The sequence below is a fragment of the Nerophis lumbriciformis genome, linkage group LG10 (assembly GCF_033978685.3).
Source record: "Nerophis lumbriciformis linkage group LG10, RoL_Nlum_v2.1, whole genome shotgun sequence".
In the NCBI taxonomy this organism is placed as follows: Eukaryota; Metazoa; Chordata; class Actinopteri; order Syngnathiformes; family Syngnathidae; genus Nerophis; species Nerophis lumbriciformis.
The window spans coordinates 36,622,867-36,637,089 of record NC_084557.2 but is presented as its reverse complement, the minus strand read 5'-3'; the positions used below and the strand labels follow the sequence as shown (position 1 = coordinate 36,637,089).

The following is a 14,223-nucleotide window of genomic DNA, read 5'->3' as shown; positions in this document are numbered from 1 at the left end:
ATGCTAGCTTATTACATAACTGAATGTTGATTATAGTTGGTATATTTTCTAAAATAACACACATTTTCCAGTTATTTTCCGTTAGTTTACATTATTAGTTTCCAGAAATTTGCCAGTGATGCCCCTACACTGTGCAAAACCCCACAAATAAAATAGCATTCTATATTTCGATCCAGAAGGCCAGGCCAGCACAGAATTCATGAAAAATAAATCAGTACAATAAACATTGCAATACAAGTTTGTGTACACTGAACAAAAATATAAACTCAACACTTATGTTTTTGCATCTATTTTTCATGAGTTGAACTCAAAGATCTAAAACGTTTACTATACGCACAAAATACATTTTCCTCTCAAATATTGTTAACCAATGAGTCTAAATTTGTGTTAGTGAGCATGTCCTCTTTGCCAAGATATTCCATCCCACCTCACAGGTGTGGCATATCAAGATGCTGATTAAAGAGCATGATTATTGCACAGGTGTGCCTTAGGCTGCCCACAATAACAGGCAACTCTGGAATGTGCAGTTTTATCACACAGCACAATGCCACAGATGTTCCAAGTTTTGTGGGAGCGTGCAGTTGGCATGCTGGCTGCAGGAATGTCCACCAGAGCTGTTCATTTCTCTACCATACGCCGTCTCCAAAGGCGTTTCAGAGAATTTGGCAGTACATCCAACCGGCCTCACAACCACAGACCACATGTGATCACACCAGTCCAGGACCTCCACATCCAGCAGGTGCACCTCCATGATCGTCAGAGACTAGCCACTTGAACAGCTGCTGCAACAATTGGTTTGCACAACCAAATAATTTCTGCACAAACTGTGAGAAACCGTCTCAGAGAAGCTCATCTGCATGCTCGTCGTCCTCATCGGGGTCTGGACCTGACTGCAGTTCTTCATTGTAACCGACTTGAGTGAGCAAATGCTCAAATTCGATAGTGTCTGGCACGTTGGAGAGGTGTTCCCTTCTCGGAAAAGAATCCTGGTTTTCACGGTTCAGTGTGTGGTGTCGTTTGGGAGAGCGGTTTGCCGATGTCAGGGTTGTGAATCACCTCCACGGTGGGGGTGGAGTTATGGTACAGGTACATGGTACAACGAACGCAAGGGCATTTTATTGATGGCATTTTGAATGCACAGAGATACCGTGAGGAGATCCTGAGGCCCATTGTTGTGCCATTCACCCGAGACCATCACCTCATGTTGCAGCATGACAATGCACAGCCCCATGTTGCAAGGATCTGTACACCATTCCTGGAAGCTGAAAACATCCCAGTTCTTGCATGGCCAGCATACTCACTGGACATGTCACCCATTGAGCATGTTTGGGATGCTGTGGATCGGCGTATACGACAGCGTGTTCCAGTTCCTGCCAATTTCCAGCAACTTCACACAGCCATTAAAGAGGAGTGGACCAACAGTCCACAGACCACCAGTCAACAACCTGATCAACTCTATGCCAAGGAGATGTGTTGCACTGCGTGAGGCAAATAAGATAAAGTTAAAGTGCCAATGATTGTCACACACACACTAGGTGTGGCGAAATGATTCTCTGCATTTGACCCATCACCCTTGATCACCCCCTGGGAGGTGAGGAGAGCAGTGAGCAGCAGCGGTGGCCGCGCCCGGGAATCATTACTGACTGATTTTCTGACCCCCCAGACCCTCAATAAAGCAAAACAACACATTTCAGCGTGACCTTTTATTGTGGGCAGCTTAAGGCTCACCTGTGCAATAATCATGCTGTTTAATCAGCATCTTGATATGTCTCACCTGTGAGGTGGGATGGAATATCTTGGCAAAGAAGAAATGCTCACGAACACAGATTTATGAACAATATTTGAGAGTAATACGTATTTTGTGTATATAGTAAAGGTTTTAGATATCATGAAAAATGGGAGCAAAAACAAGTGTTGTGTTTATATTTCTGTTCAGTATATTTACATTGTAATTGAACCACTGCTCTGTATTAATTATACAAATCCATAGAGTATTAGAAGTTGAGTTAACATTAGGTACATGTTCACATATACAACATCTGCATAAAAAAATCTAGTTTTATGAAGAAAACTAGAAAGCCCAGCTGTAGACAACCACAATGTATCCCAGGAAAGAGACATTATATTTCGCCCGTCTTGAGAGCTCTCAAATTGCCGTTCAAGCAGGTCTTTGTGATATTATCAACAGGTACTTTAAGATGCAGTGTAGACTGTCACAATATTAAACATTTAGTATTCTATTGTTAGATTACTACCTCATATTTTTGTATCGCTTGACTTTTTGATACAGCTCTTGTATACCTTATAACAGTGTTTTTCAACCACTGTGCCGTGATATACAGTCTGGTGTGCTGAGGGAGATTGTCATTTCAGCTATTTGGGTTAAAAATATTTTTTGCAAACCAGTAATTATAATCCGCAAATAATGTGCCGTTGTTGAGTGTCAGTGCTGTCGAGAGCTCGGCAGAGTAATCGTGTAATACTCTTCCATATCAGTAGGTGGCAGCAGGTAGCTAATTGCTTTGTAGACATTGGGAACATGGTTTGTCGTGATCACAATATGCAGATGACAGCGGGAGGCTGTGTGCAGGTAAAAAGGTATCTAAAGCTTAAACCAAAAATAAACAAAAGGTGAGTGTCCCTAACAAAAGGCATTGAAGCTTAGGGAAGGCTATGCAGAACAAAACTACAAATGAACTGGCTACAAAGTAAAGAAAAACATAATGCTGGACGACAGCAAAGACTTACAGCGTGTGGAGCAGAGATGGCGTCCACAAAGTACATCCGTACATGACATGACAACAATGTCCACACAAAGAAGGATAGCAACAACTGAAATAGTCTTGATTGCTAAAACAAAGCAGGTGCGGGGAATAGCGCTCAAATGAAGACATGAAACTGCTACAGGAAAATACCAACAAAACAGGAAAAGCCACCAAAATAGGAGCGCAAGACACTACACACAGGAAAACACCAACAACTCAAAATAAGTCACGGCGTGATGTCACAGGTTGTGACAATACTTTGAGACAAGTATATTGATGCATGGTTGCTTATGGTTTAAATTCATATTCAACAACTTTTTATTATCAATATCGAGTTACATTTTATAATGATTTCTGCTGGTGGTGTGCCTTTGGATTTTTTCAATGAAAAAAATATGCCTTGGCTCAAAAAAGGTTAAAAAACACTGCCTTATAAAGTACCCAGATTTTTGGCATGTCCAAAAAAAAAATAAAACATAAACCATGTTGAAGTTATCAGGAAAAGCTTGTGTTTGTGTTAGAAAGTGTGATTCTAAGGTCATTTGTGTGTTTACAGGGCGTGACTTATCCAGCCTGTCATGGCATCTGGAGTAAATGGGCTCCTCCATTGGAGAGAAGTCGACTGGCAACCATCTCTTTCTGTGGTACTTATTTTTGTGCTCGACTGTCATTGAATTCCACTTAAGCACCCTCATCCTCTGCAGTGAACATTAATTGTTGCTCTATTGTTTAAAACAAAAAGTCTACTGTAGAGGACGATGGTTCTGCAGGAGGATCTATAGCTCTGTAATGTGTACTATGATGACTTCTGGCCACTTCACATTGTGGCCAAGGCTTCCTTTGTGAGTACAGCGTTGAGCGTCATATTCTGCTGAGTCATTGTGTTTGTCCTGTGTAGGCTCCTACGCTGGAGCGGTCATAGCCATGCCTCTGGCTGGAATCTTGGTCCAGTACACCGGGTGGTCGTCTGTCTTCTATGTGTACGGTAAGCAAACCTCTCATCTCATCATTCAACTTGCATACCTCACACTATCTTTATTCAGTATCTCTATCTTCACCAGCTTACGTCTCTTTCTGGTATCCAAACTGCAAAGGGTCATTATTATAAACAAGGGTAATTACCAGCGCGTTTCCCACCTAGGCCTTCAGTGATGTCCTACTTAGTCCGACTTTAATAAATACCCCTCAAAATACCATCATTTATGTCACCACATGACCACGGCTGGAGAAATACTATACAGAAAACACACTTGTGCACTACTGAGCATTGAAGGACCTCAACAGTGTACAAAACAGGCTATATTTCGGCACATTTAAAAATCAATGAACCCGCATCAGCACTTAAAACAAACCTTACGTGGTACTGTCAAAATTTTAATAATTGTAAAGAACACATTAAATGTGGAAAAATAAATAAATACAATATTTGAACTTTTTCTTTGTGAGTTAAAAAAGTGAGAACCGATGATTACTCCGTTGGCCGGGTATGGCTCTGGTGTCCCATCCTGCTTTTCGCAAATTACAACTTGTGATTGGATTCTCACTTGGGAGTGACAAGTCAAGATCCAATAACAGTCACGTTTAGCGTAAGGCTACCTAGATGGGCTACTGTCAACAATTCGTGATCTGATTGGCTATCGCAACTGTCTATCAACTGTCTATCCGGCAGAATTCATACAGCGCTGGCAACAAGCTAGCTGAATTCTGATTGGATAAAAGCTCTATCGTAAAAACAAGCAACACTGGAGCCTAATAAGACATGAGGAGAATATGATTAATACTTAACGGAAAGTAGATTAAAATGAACTTTTTTTAATCTATGATCTTTATTTAGTTTCCGATAAAAACTATCCCTGCCTGGGCATGTCCCCTTTTGTGCAGGATAGATACTTTGGATCCTGCACCAGGCTCTCAGACCTGCTGTAAGTCTGTGAGCATGAGCTGACGAAGCCTGATGGAATGAAAGGAGAAAAGTCTTCAAAACAATCTGAACAGTCCAGTTGCAATCGATTCAATATGTGATTCAGTGTGTGCAAAATACGTGCAATATGGCAAATTTACACCAGCATTTACAAACTTGTGAATTAGCACTTTTTAACGGGCAATGTGCAATTCCCTTCTTGTATAACTTTTTTGCACTTAAGCACTCTTACACTTAAATCCTACTTTCTATGGTCATTTAATTGCTAGTCTGTCATTTGTCATTTGGTTTATTGTTCCATTTTTTAGTCCTACTGTACTTTCTATTATTATTGTTTTATTGTTGTATATGGCCTTGTTGTCTTGTTGTTTGGTGCAGTCCGGTTATTTTGTGTTTGGGACAACAAAACCTCTTACCAACAAACTTGTTAAAAGGTCTAATATTACAGAATTTTTAAACAATTATAAACGTTTCAGACGTCCCACAGTTTATTGGTGAAAATGTAGCCTCGATGCAGGAATTTAGACTTTTTCAAAGTGCTTTTATTAAGCCCGAGCGACACTTGTAATTGTGTGTGTCTGTAGCTTTAATGCTAATGAGCTGTCTCCGAGACACGCTATTTTGCACTTTATCCACTTTGTACATATACACTGTAACCAGGGCCGTAACCAGGATTTGACAAATGCCGACGTCAAAAAATGGTGATCCAAGAGGAGTTTTGAAAGGCTGAAATCATGGCATTTAAATATTACCTAGAGCAACACAAAACAATCCACTGTGTTAATTACCATGCTGAAGTTAGGCGTATTAAACCATTTTAACATCATTAAAACATACATTTAAAAACTTTATTTAAAAATGTAATTGACCTCACAACTTTCTGCTCTTAAGCACATGTCTGAGTCACATGTGTCATCAGAAGGAGGGAATTACATTTCTGTTAATATTCCAATAAGTGACAGAACATGACAAGTCCAGGAATACGTTTAGGGCAGTGGTTCTTAATCTTTTTGGAGGTACCGAACCCCACCAGTTTCATATGCCCATTCACCGAACCCTTCTTTAGTGATTTAAAAAAAAAAAAAATTCAAATTCAAGACAAAGTTATATGTTTTTTTACTGGTGCACAAAATGAACCGTGTATGAACATCACCTTGTTCAAAGAACAAAGCCAACACAGTGCATGAACTCACAATAAACTACACACATGCAAATCAGATGGAAAATTAGAGGGAATATCGTTTGGGGGTATTCATAATACGCCAATGGGAGAAGTTTTTATGTACATGATGAGTCGGGTGTGTCTTGACCTCCGCGGCGGAGGCTCCGCCGAACCCCTTAGGGCAGTGGTTCTTTAGTGAAAAAATAAAAATAAAACATTCAAATTCAAGACAAAGTTATATGTTTTTTTACTGGTGCATAAAATGAACCGTGCATGAACATGAGTTATGGTAAATGGTAAATGGGTTATACTTGTATAGCGCTTTTCTACCTTTTTAAGGAACTCAAAGCGCTTTGACACTATTTCCACATTCACCCATTCACACACACATTCACACACTGATGGCGGGAGCTGCCATGCAAGGCTCTAACCAGGACCCATCAGGAGCAAGGGTGAAGTGTCTTGCTCAAGGACACAACGGACGTGACTAGGATGGTAGAAGGTGGGGATTGAACCAGTAACCAGGGGTCACCAATGCGGTGCCCGCGGGCACCAGGTCGCCCGTAAGGACCAGATGAGTAGCCCGCTGGCCTGTTCTAAAAATAGCTCAAATAGCAGCACTTTCCAGTGAGCTGCCTCTATTTTTTTAATTTTATTTATTTACTAGCAAGCTGGTCTCGCTTTGATCGACATTTTTAATTCTAAGAGAGACAAAACTCAAATAGAATTTGAAAATCCAAGAAAACATTTTAAAGACTTGGTCTTCACTAACTGACAAAGAAACAGATAACAGATTTGGTGTCCTGTTCAAAGTGTGACATGAGTTATTTAAACATTTGAGAGTTGACTTTTGTATTTTACATGAGTTATTATTTGTACAAACATGGTGCAAAGTAATTCATGATTTGTTAAAAAATGTTAGTGGCTAGCTAGTTAAAATGGGATATTGTGATTTCACAAGACTGTCTTAGAAATGATCATTTGAAAATGTTCAATTTGAAAAATGTGCACTTAGAGAAAATATAAAAATAAAGTGTTGCATATTGATATTTATCTGTTTCTATATATATTTATTGTGAGAAATCAATAAGATGATCAGTGTTTCCACAAAGATAAATATCATTAATTATTAATAATAACATAGAGTTAAAGGTAAATTGAGCAAATTGGCTATTTCTGGCAATTTATTTAAGTGTGTATCAAACTGGTAGCCCTTCGCATTAATCAGTACCCAAGAAGTAGCTCTTGGTTTCAAAAAGGTTGGTGACCCCTGCAGTAACCCTCAGATTGCTGGCACGGCCACTCTCCCAACTTCGCCACGCCGTCCCTACATCACCTTGTTCAAAGAACAAAACCAACACAGTGCATGAACTCACAACAAATTACACACCTGCAAATCAGATGGAAAATTAGAAGGAACATCGTTTGGGGGTATTCATAATACGCCAATAGGGAGAAGTTTTTATGTACACGATGAGTCGGGTGTGTCTTGACCTCCGCGGCGGAGGCTCCGCCGAACCCCTGAGGCCGACTCACCGAACCCTTGGGGTTCGATCGAACCCAGGTTAAGAACCACTGGTTTAGGGTAAAACTTAATATGAATAATTTGACACGCACAGCACCTGACACACATGATAACTACTCAGTTACAGTGTCCGCCCTGAGATCGGTAGGTTGTGAGTTCAAACCCCGGCCGAGTCATACCAAAGACTATAAAAATGGGACCCATTACCTCCCTGCTTGGCACTCAGCACCAAGGGTTGGAATTGGGGGTTTAATCACCAAAAATGATTCCTGGGCGCGGCCACCGCTGCTGCTCACTGCTCCCCTCACCTCCCAGGGGGTGATCTAGGGTGATGGGTCAAATGCAGAGAATAATTTCATTTTTCCATACCTAGTGTGTGTGTGACAATCATTGGCACTTTAACTTTCATATTATACTGACAGCGTTTCACATCAGTTTCATTCAGGTGAAATCAGCATTAGTCATGTCAGTACAATTTAATGTTATTGTTATGTTGACAGCACATTTCCGATGGGATGATGTTTGCAGTAAATGTGGACTTTATTGTGTTATGTTGTTATCTGGAGCTGTCGCGGGTTCAGTTGTGCATGCCCAAGTATTTTGAGAAAGGATGGTTTACCGCATGGTGATGCACAGCGCACACAATGTCCCACACAAAGTATATTTGCACTCAGTCATATCATCTTTTAACATCAACATCATGCTAAGTTAGCCTATTTGCTGACATAAAAACGAAAATATAACACTTGCACAAGTCTGGAGCTGACGGACAGAGCTTCACTTTACTTTAAGATGTGTAGCAAAGCCTGTATCTTTAGACCGCTGTCCTCCCTGCAGGGGTGCGTGTATACAAAGAGTGAGGTCATCATGTCCATGAGGAAGGACGATTTCCTTCATGATGTCATGAAATCCTGGAATATCAATAATGATTGTTTAAAGGGGAACATTATCACCAGACCTATGTAAGCGTCAATATATACCTTGATGTTGCAGAAAAAAGACCATATATTTTTTTAACCGATTTCCGAACTCTAAATAGGTGAATTTTGATGTGACGTCACATCGGGAAGCAATCCGCCATTTTCTCAAACACAGAGTCAAATCAGCTCTGTTATTTTCCGTTTTTTCGACTGTTTTCCGTACCTTGGAGACATCATGCCTCGTCGGTGTGTTGTCGGAGGGTGTAACAACACGAACAGGGACGGATTCAAGTTGCACCAGTGGCCCAAAGATGCGAAAGTGGCAAGAAATTGGACGTTTGTTCCGCACACTTTACCGACGAAAGCTATGCCACGACAGAGATGGCAAGAATGTGTGGATATCCTGCGACACACAAAGCAGATGCATTTCCAACGATAAAGTCAAAGAAATCTGCCGCCAGACCCCCATTGAATCTGCCGGAGTGTGTGAGCAATTCAGGGACAAAGGGCCTCGCTAGCACGGCAAGCAATGGCGGCAGTTTGTTCCCGCAGACGAGCGAGCTAAAACCCCTGGATGTCTTGGCTCACACCGTCCCTTATGCCACCGAAGATGATCAAGAGAAGAATGTCGACCCTAGCTTCCCTGGCCTGCTAACATGAGGGTATGTCTACAGAATATATTAATTGATGAAAATTGGGCTGTCTGCACTCTCAAAGTGAATGTAGTTGCCAAATGTATTTCATATGCTGTAAACTTAGTTCATAGTTGTTAGTTTCCTTTAATGCCAAACAAACACATATCAATCGTTGGTTAGAAGGCGATCGCCGAATTCGTCCTCGCTTTCTCCCGTGTCGCTGGCTGTCGTGTCGTTTTCGTCGGTTTCGCTTGCATACGGTTCAAACCGATATGGCTCAATAGCTTCAGCCTCCACACTACAACCATCCGTTTCAATACATGCGTAATCTGTTGAATCGCTTAAACCGCTGAAATCCGAGTCTGAATCCGAGCTAATGTTGCTATATCTTGCTGTTCTTTCCGCCATGTTTTTTTGTATTCACTATGTGACGTCACAGGAAAATGGACGGGTGTTTATAACGATGGTTAAAATCAGGCACTTTGAAGCTTTTTTTAGGGATATTGCGTGATGGGTAAAATTTTGAAAAAAACTTCGAAAAATATAATAAGCCACTGGGAACTGATTTTTAATGGTTTTAACCATTCTGAAATTGTGATAATGTTCCCCTTTAAGCATCTTGAGGGTGAGAAATTACATTTTGCATAATAGGGGCCATATCAAATGTGTGTGGGGGTGGCCATTTGCCTCAACGGGTTTATTATGAAGAGAGACCTACAGTATTGGGTACATGCTATTAGAGAACAATGCAACCGCATTATTTTGGCAAGCAGCAGTTTCTGCATAAAGCAGTGTGCGCTCTAACAATAAAGAGGCAGTACATGGTCAACATAAACAACACATTTTAACTCAATCTGATCACCATTGCAAAATATAAATAAACAAATAAACAAAAGAAATAAAAGAACACACTAGCATATGTTACCAATAGTGGTTTCAGAGAACTGGTTTAACAAATAAAGCTCAGGCTGCCAATCAAAACTGTCTTGTGCACTCACACGAAAGAGGTATTTGAAAATGAAAGGATTTAAACGGATGATATTGTGGTTGCTATATTCTTGTTGAACCAATGAAAAAAATCATACCCTTTTCCAACAACACTTAAAGGAGCGAAACCATACTTGTCTCTGCATCTCCCCGCTTGGAGAGGAGAAATACTTTAGATTCTGCACCATGCCCTTGGACTAGAGCTGAACAGTCGATTTAATGCCCTGAGAATTCCATGACTTGAATACATGAGAATATTCAATGACACTTTTCTTAACACTGCTTTTTGTAACATAACGTTACCCTTTTGTTTCGTGCTTGTGTATTAGTGGGGTGTACTTACCGGTACATGGTTGGACCAGGAAGAAAGTGGGTTTGCAACTCGTTTGAGAGCGAGTGCCTCTTAGAGAGGCGCTTATCTGTGACATACAGCAGCTTTATTACAAAGCATGGATGACATAAAAGGACGGAAATATATATAATTGTTTATTCTGGGGTCAGGAACGCTTGCATTAAGAGTCAAAGGCAAAAAGAGAAAACAAATCCATCATTCACAGATTTGCAATTGGTTAGCTTGATACACCAAGGGTGTATCAATTGTACAGAGTCTTAATAGATCATCCGCAACACGTTCATCCATCCACTCATCTATCCATTTTCTACCACTCGTCCCTCTCAGGGTCGCGCAACTAGCTCAGTAATAGCAGGGTTTCCCGCAGCGCTTTGTTAAGGCGGCCGCCTTAACAACAAAGAGCCACCGCCTAAACTAAAGTCTTAACAAGCTGCTCCGCTTAGTTCAGCCTCTGCCTCTGTCAGTACTCTCTGCAGCACCCAGCATTGTCCCACCCACAGAACCATCTGATTGGTTACACACAGAGCGGTAACAGCCAATCAGCAGTGCGTATGCGTATTCAGAGCGCATGTAACAGCCAATCAGCAGTGCGTATTCAGAGCGCATGTAGTCAGTGCTCCTGCGGTCTGGTGAGCAGAAAGATGTTTAGCAGGTAAGCATAATTATAATAAACACCTCCCAGTCAACTACTACTAACATCACTATGAGCCCGTTGACGTCCTAAGCGGCAGCTCAGCTCGCTCGCAGTCCTTGAGGTGAAGGCTAATTAGCTTTTAGCGTAACGTTAGCTCACTGTGCGGTGTCTTTGTGTGCGTGCGTGCGTGTGTTACGGACAGCAAAGCCCTGTCTGTCTGAGAGAAAGACAAGCACTATTGACCTACAGTTAACAACTAAGTTATTTCTCTCTACCTTTTTCTGTGTTGATTGAGCTGTGTGAAGCAGCAAAAAAGGACATTATGTTAAATGAAGAGTTTCTGTCTCTGATAGTTGATATAATAATGTAACTGCATCATAAAGCCTACATGAACTCCATGGTGTTTAGGGATGAATAGTCTCTCCTATTGCTATTGTACTATTTTTTCAGCTATAGTTACATTAATCATTAGTAATGTAGCAGCTTAGTTTTGAATGGCAGGGTCCCTGCTATCACATGTTGATAAAAATATAACATTTACATAATAGAAATCAACTGCAGGCTTCCCAAAGGCTGTAATAAATTAATCATGATGAGTTGAACATATGTCAGCATGTGGCCCCACTTTTAACTCTTTTTTTCAAACACTTATTGCAAACGCTTACTTACAGTAAGTCATTGATTTGACTTTGTAAGTCATTATTTTGACATAGTAAGCCATTATTTAGTCAATATTTTGACTTAGTAAATTACTAAGTCATAATAATGACGTACATAGTATCTCAGGTAACTAGGACTATTTTGTTTTTACTTTACGGAAAAAATATCGAGATATATATAGTATATCGCCATTCAGCAAATGGAGCGGAAAACACAACCAAAAGTTGTAGGCTTCTTCACGCGACGAAGCCGGCCTACTTCACCGCAGTCTGTAGTCTATTGCCCCCCCCCAGGCTGTGGTGGCAGCGACGAGGTGGAGACGCGATGGCGACAGGCCGAGTAACACCGATCCTTACACCCACCCACCCCCTTCCCTGGTCCCCTCACCCTGTAGAGTCACCACCTTAACTAAGACATTTTTGGGGGGAAACACTGAATAGTGTATATACAGTATATTATTTATATATCTCAGGGCATTCAATCGATCGCAACTGGACTGTTTGGTTTAACCAACACAACATCCCAGTACACTTCAAACCAGGCAACTAACTGAGACAAAGACCGGACACCCCACACCCACAAAAACAATCTGGTGTATGCTATCCATTGTAATGATGAATGCACTGATTCATATATTGGGGAAACAAAACAACCACTAAGCCGACACATGGCACAGCATAGACGGGCAAGTCAAGACTCCTGCACCTCTGGGAGAAACAGCACTCCCTTGAGAACAAAAATTTACAAATTCTGGACAGAGAGGATGGCTGGTACGAAAGAGGAGTGAGGGAAGCCATCTATGTCAAGCTTAAAAAACCATCCCTGAACTGTGGAGGTGGTCTACGACACCACCTGTCTCCCACATACAACACTGTCCTTTCAGCCATTCTTAAAAGACTCTGCAATTTAGCCTCCAACAAATAACAGGAGTTAAAAACATTCTGGTCACAGAAGGTGGCCAGTATGCCATTTGTTTACAACTGAATGGAATGCTTACGCGGGGGATTCCGACTACACACTGCCACACAATACTTCAATCCTAACAAGAAGAAATTACACTTCAACGACTGTCGTTGACTTTGACGGTGAGGTGGATTGAATGCCCTGAGATGACAATGACCTGGATGAATGAGAACATTCATAGACATTATCTGTATAGGTTATCAATTGTACACTGAGTCTTAGTAGATCACCTGGCAACAGTTTGCACGTGTTATTTGTATCTTAGTAGAACAGGCCCGTAGTCTGTAAGTAAGTACATAATAAGAGACAATTGCTTAATATTTGAGTTTGTTTTGAAAAACTGAAGATGTACACATTGTAACATGCATATGCAGGAACCTTTGGCTTAATTTGGTACATGTTCTGGATCTTGGTGTCCTACGAGAGCCCGGCCGAGCACCCGACCATCAGCGAGGAGGAGCGTCGTTACATCGAAGAGAGCATCGGTGAAACCGCCCAGATGTTGAGCGCCATGGAGGTCAGTCCTCTGTCCGTCATTCCTCCCTCCATTTGTGTAACACCACCCCTACAACATGCAGTTTCTTCATGCAAAATTATTTTATGTTTTAGAAATTCAAGACTCCCTGGAGGAAGTTCTTCACTTCCATGCCCGTCTATGCAATAATTGTGGCCAACTTCTGCAGGAGTTGGACATTTTATCTGCTACTCATCAGTCAGCCCGCATACTTTGAAGAGGTGTTTGGCTTTGAGATAAGCAAGGTCAGCAAATCCTTTAGAATGACTGGTCTAACTCTACATGTATTTGTAATCAGATTTTTTGGGACTGAACCTTTAGTTTTGTAATATTCTCAGGTGCAGCGGCATACTGATCTTCCACTCTGTACACACTGACTGATGTACTCAGGGTATCCGCGGAGTCTTAAAAAGTCTTAAATCCAATAATTTGAATTTAAGGCCTTAAAATGTCTAAAATTCTCCAAAAATCGCATTAAAGATCTTAAATACGATGTTGAAAGGTCTTAAAAATCTATTGACGTTACTTTTATTTAAAACATGCATAAACTTTAGTCTCGCTTTGAAATGTTTCCATTTTTGAGGACGCTATAACGTAACTACACAGCGGAACTAACTGTGCTGCCCTGTCAGAATTTATCGAACACCACCAGCTATTGCTGACTTCCAAACAAATCTTGGTTTACAACAGAGAGGTTTCTGGTGTTTTCCTTCGTCTTTTGTACTTTTTTGCCTGTATCGATGTGAAATGGGTCTTAAATTGTATTCATTATGGTCTTAAAAAAGTCTTAAATTTGGCTTGTTGAAACCTGCAGAGACCCTGGTACTGGAAGTGTGCCTAGTGTTCATGTCTACCCGGTACATGAATATAGTGCAGCCCAGGCTAAGGAGAACCATAGCTATCAATAGTGCTGAAGAGAAACCAGGGCATAGAGACCCTCTTCCACCATTTGGGAACACTTCACATTCCCTGTGAAATGCGTAAAAATGTTGAAAGGGACCTATGATGATTTAAAACACTTATTTGTGGTCTGGATAATACAAACCCCGTTTCCATATGAGTTGGGAAATTGTGTTAGATGTAAACATAAACGGAATACAATGATTTGCAAATCATTTTCAGCCCATATTCAATTGAATGCACTACAAAGACAAGATATTTGATGTTCTAACTCTTAAACTTTAT

General features: G+C 41.0%; 1 protein-coding gene across 1 annotated transcript in view; it reads left to right on the top strand.

Moving 5' to 3' along the window:
• slc17a6a (solute carrier family 17 member 6a) overlaps positions 1–14,223 on the top strand; it is a 51,493-nt gene that overhangs the window by 13,408 nt on the left and 23,862 nt on the right. The window contains exons 5-8 of the mRNA XM_061969684.2: positions 3,322–3,409; positions 3,664–3,750; positions 12,899–13,041; positions 13,134–13,283. Coding sequence (XP_061825668.1) covers positions 3,322–3,409; positions 3,664–3,750; positions 12,899–13,041; positions 13,134–13,283 — 468 coding nt within the window. The remainder of the gene's footprint in view (positions 1–3,321; positions 3,410–3,663; positions 3,751–12,898; positions 13,042–13,133; positions 13,284–14,223) is intronic.